The sequence below is a fragment of the Anoplophora glabripennis genome, unplaced genomic scaffold, assembly GCF_000390285.2.
Source record: "Anoplophora glabripennis isolate ALB-LARVAE unplaced genomic scaffold, Agla_2.0 scaffold532, whole genome shotgun sequence".
Classification (NCBI taxonomy): domain Eukaryota; kingdom Metazoa; phylum Arthropoda; class Insecta; order Coleoptera; family Cerambycidae; genus Anoplophora; species Anoplophora glabripennis.
The window spans coordinates 341,148-344,697 of NW_019416635.1; the positions used below are offsets into that span (position 1 = coordinate 341,148).

Below are 3,550 nucleotides of genomic sequence, written 5' to 3' on the forward strand. Positions count from 1 at the left end.
AGAATACATCAGTAACACATCTATACAAATATTTTCTTCAGTTCTGAAAATAAATAAATTATGGAGATAATTACCTGGTTATATTAAATTTTTTATATCTTACCACTAATCGAGGGGGACAGGGACAGGGATTACAAGGAGGGGCACAAGGCACCAGGGGTATTTCCAGTTTGCATGGTGGTGCCGGAAAAGAATATGGTATATAATAACATGGATATGCAAGAGCATTTGCAAAACTTGGGGTGGTTGGTATACAAGGAGAAGGGATAGGACAGGGGCAGCACTCCTCCATGACTGAAATTTTATATATTATATTTGTACATTAACACTTGTCAAATTGTTTTGATTTATAGTAACTTGATTCATTTTATTTGCAGAAACTCCATAGAAGTCTAAACCTACTAGCCCAATTTAACAATTAGAATGCTTTCAATATTTGGATTGCTAGATTCTATATCCTATAATTATTGTTACTTAATCGTAGCATTTTTTCTAATAATTAGATGAAACTTTGTATCAGATAAATGTCACAAAAACAATCCTTGGTTGACCTTTTGACAGAAAAATTTATTTAACCATTAATTCTTTGGTTTAACAAACGCAGTGTTAAAGTTAAAATTGAAAAAAGATATTTATGGCATACGTTAGAAAAACATGGCAGTCAATAGATACTACGAGTCCTTGTACTTGATTTAAGCTTAAATTTTTAAAATCATAGTTACATAACTAATGTGGACCCATAGGACGAAATAATTGTCTGAAAAAAACAACGGAGCTATTAATCGTTTTTAAATTATTTTGACAAATAGGCGCGAGAATGAAAAATTGTAAAATGGTTTGATCTACATTTTATAACACCCTCATATTTTTCATTATTATAAAAATATAAACATTTATTTAAAATAACTGGCCTTAATTGACATTTTTTCTTTCCTTTCTAAATCGATAACTAACAGTGGCGAAGAGGTAAAAATTGAAAAGATTCAAAAATGGGACAACATCATCAATTTTCTGCAAAGAACAGAAACAAAAAATTGCACAAAGCTAAGCTTGAACAATCGCTATTGAAATCAAACAAGAAAGAATTCAAAAAGTAGTGCTGTTAAATAGCCTCGACGAAGACGCTTATAAATTAGCAGCAGATTTGTGTGTTTCCGAAATTCCCGAAAAGAAATCTTACGCAGAACTTATTCAAAGTTTCGACAGATATTTCATCAAGCCAACATTGATATATTTCGAACGTTACAAATTTTATCAAATTTCAAAGAATGTGCATGAAACAGTAGCGCAATGGGCAGCTAGAGTAAAAAACCTGGCAGCAAAATGCAAATTTGAACAGGCGTGGGATCAAATCCTCACGGACAAATTTATTTCTGGTTTTGACAAAGATGAAATCACTGAAATCCTGGATAAATTTACCACTGTTAGGTATCGATTTAGAAAATAATGTGTCACTTTTATTTTCCATCTGGCTACAGTAAATCTAATATCTACAATACATGACTTTTTATAATTTGGTAAAAAATGTGTACAACTTACTAGCGAAAGACACGCACACACCTTACACACCATATAAAGTTTACCTAACACACACTAATGGTAATGTTATGAAAAAAAAAGTGAAACTGATTATACTAATACTTTATTATTGCTTTTAACTTACATTAAAATACATTACATCAACCACGAAGAGGACTTAACTACGACCATTTCCATTTTTCTTTAAAAGAAAAAAATATGTTTAGTATTATACATACTTATGATATTTACTCTATACAAACCGTTTGATCACACGGATCGCAGCAACAGGGACCACAACACGAAGATAAAAAGAATGGGATTGTGTTAATGGGTTGGTACATTATCCGACATGGTTGGTCAGGGTGAACATATGGTACATAGTCTATTGGATAACATATTGGCTGTTGATTCGACATTGTGTATATTAAACTTAGAATTTTGAAATATAAACCAAATTTAAAAACTGTTTGACATCAGTAGTTCATTTCTTTTTATATTAAGGTATACTGATTTTATAGTCAAATACAATAAGTATTGTATCATAGTAACAAAATAAATAATCAGTATTTTAAAACTTTTTGAAATCAATCAAAATTTTTAGTTTCATGTTTTAATACATTTAAGACATTAAAAAATGAGCTCTAATTGTTCCTGTACACCAACCTGTCCACCATGTGCTCCTACAAGCTGTTGTGTTCCAGTAACCGTGTGCCCCATGCCTTCACCTCCGAAGTGTCCACTTGACCCTCTGCCGGTTCCATGCATTCCCCAAGCTTGTGTTTATGTTCCTGTGGTTACACCTTCTTGTACTCCTTGTGTGCCAAGTTGTGTGCCTTGTTGTCCGCCATCTTGTGCGCCCTGTTGTCCACCTTGTGGACCTTGCTGACCATCTTGTGGGCCTTCATATTAATAGATGATGTATGATTCATGTCAGGGAAAAATGTTACCATGTAATGAGAAGTGTATTGTTTGTGTAATTGGAGATAAAATATGTAACGACAGTGTAATAATGTAACTCTGACTAAACAAAATATAATATGTAACCATTTTGTTTCCTAATATGAGCAGTTTCCAAACCGTACCGTTCTATCGAACGTACCTATATCAAATGGTAAATATTTAAATAAAAATTAACTCAACCAAATTTGAAAAACATTGCAATATATACGTTTGTTTTCTAAACGAGCAATAATATTTTAAAGCTAGATATTTCACATATAGAATATGTAACGCAACATATCAAGAATGAAGAAGCATTTTTCTCGTCCAAATTTATGAATATTTTCTTATAAAAACATTTATACTTCAGTGTTAAAATTTAAAAAATGTTTTCTGGATATTTATTAATTTAAAAGAGTGGACTTGAGATACACACATATTTTGGAAATTTGTCTAGTCATCACTTACATAAATTGCTAATTTGTACCAAAACAGTAAAATTAGTAATCAAAAAACTGTTTTCGTTCCAAATAAAATTTGTATATTAAACAACAGTGGCAGTTAACACTGATTTCAAGTTTGGTTAAATCTTTTAAATTTAAATTAATATATTCCTTTGTACATAAATCATGTAAATAACATTATTAGTCCCCTTTCAACATGGCTTTAGGAAAAATAGATCCACTAATATTAATTTACTTGCAATAACGCAATACATATATTGGGAACCTTTAATAAACAATGTAATTACAGTAAGAATTACAAGCATATGCTTGAGGCCCCCATTCTCCAGGGACTTCCTCTCCTCTGCTATCATTTCCTTGTTTTATTCTCTACCTTCCGAATCCAAGCAACAAAAGGTCCACATGACCCCTGTGCTTGGGGCCTCTGAAACTCTTAATCCGACAGTGCTGACGTAATGAAAGTGTTTCTAATAAATTGTGCGTATACTATTTAAGTCTTACCTTCACAACAGACTACAATTTCTTCAGTGTCAAAGATTAAATTTTAGATCTTTTGTTATTTATTATTAACGATACATCTTAAATTACATTATTAAATATTAAATAATAGATTTGATAGGCCACAT

At 31.4% G+C, this 3,550-nt stretch overlaps 1 protein-coding gene across 1 annotated transcript; it reads right to left on the reverse strand.

Moving 5' to 3' along the window:
- On the reverse strand, positions 1-309 carry LOC108914468 (sperm mitochondrial-associated cysteine-rich protein-like). The gene is made up of 2 exons (XM_018720297.1): positions 104-309; positions 1-43 (listed from the first exon to the last, which is right to left on the reverse strand). The coding sequence occupies exons 1-2, from the start codon at positions 290-292 to the stop codon at positions 38-40; spliced, it is 195 nt and encodes a 64-aa protein (XP_018575813.1). The 5' UTR covers positions 293-309; the 3' UTR covers positions 1-37.
- Positions 310-3,550: the final 3,241 nt, after the last annotated feature.

What these genes read in the sequence shown, in the direction of transcription:
- LOC108914468 (XM_018720297.1), bottom strand. Translation starts at nt 292, where the DNA reads ATGGAGGAGTGCTGCCCCTGTCCTATCCCTTCTCCTTGTATACCAACC.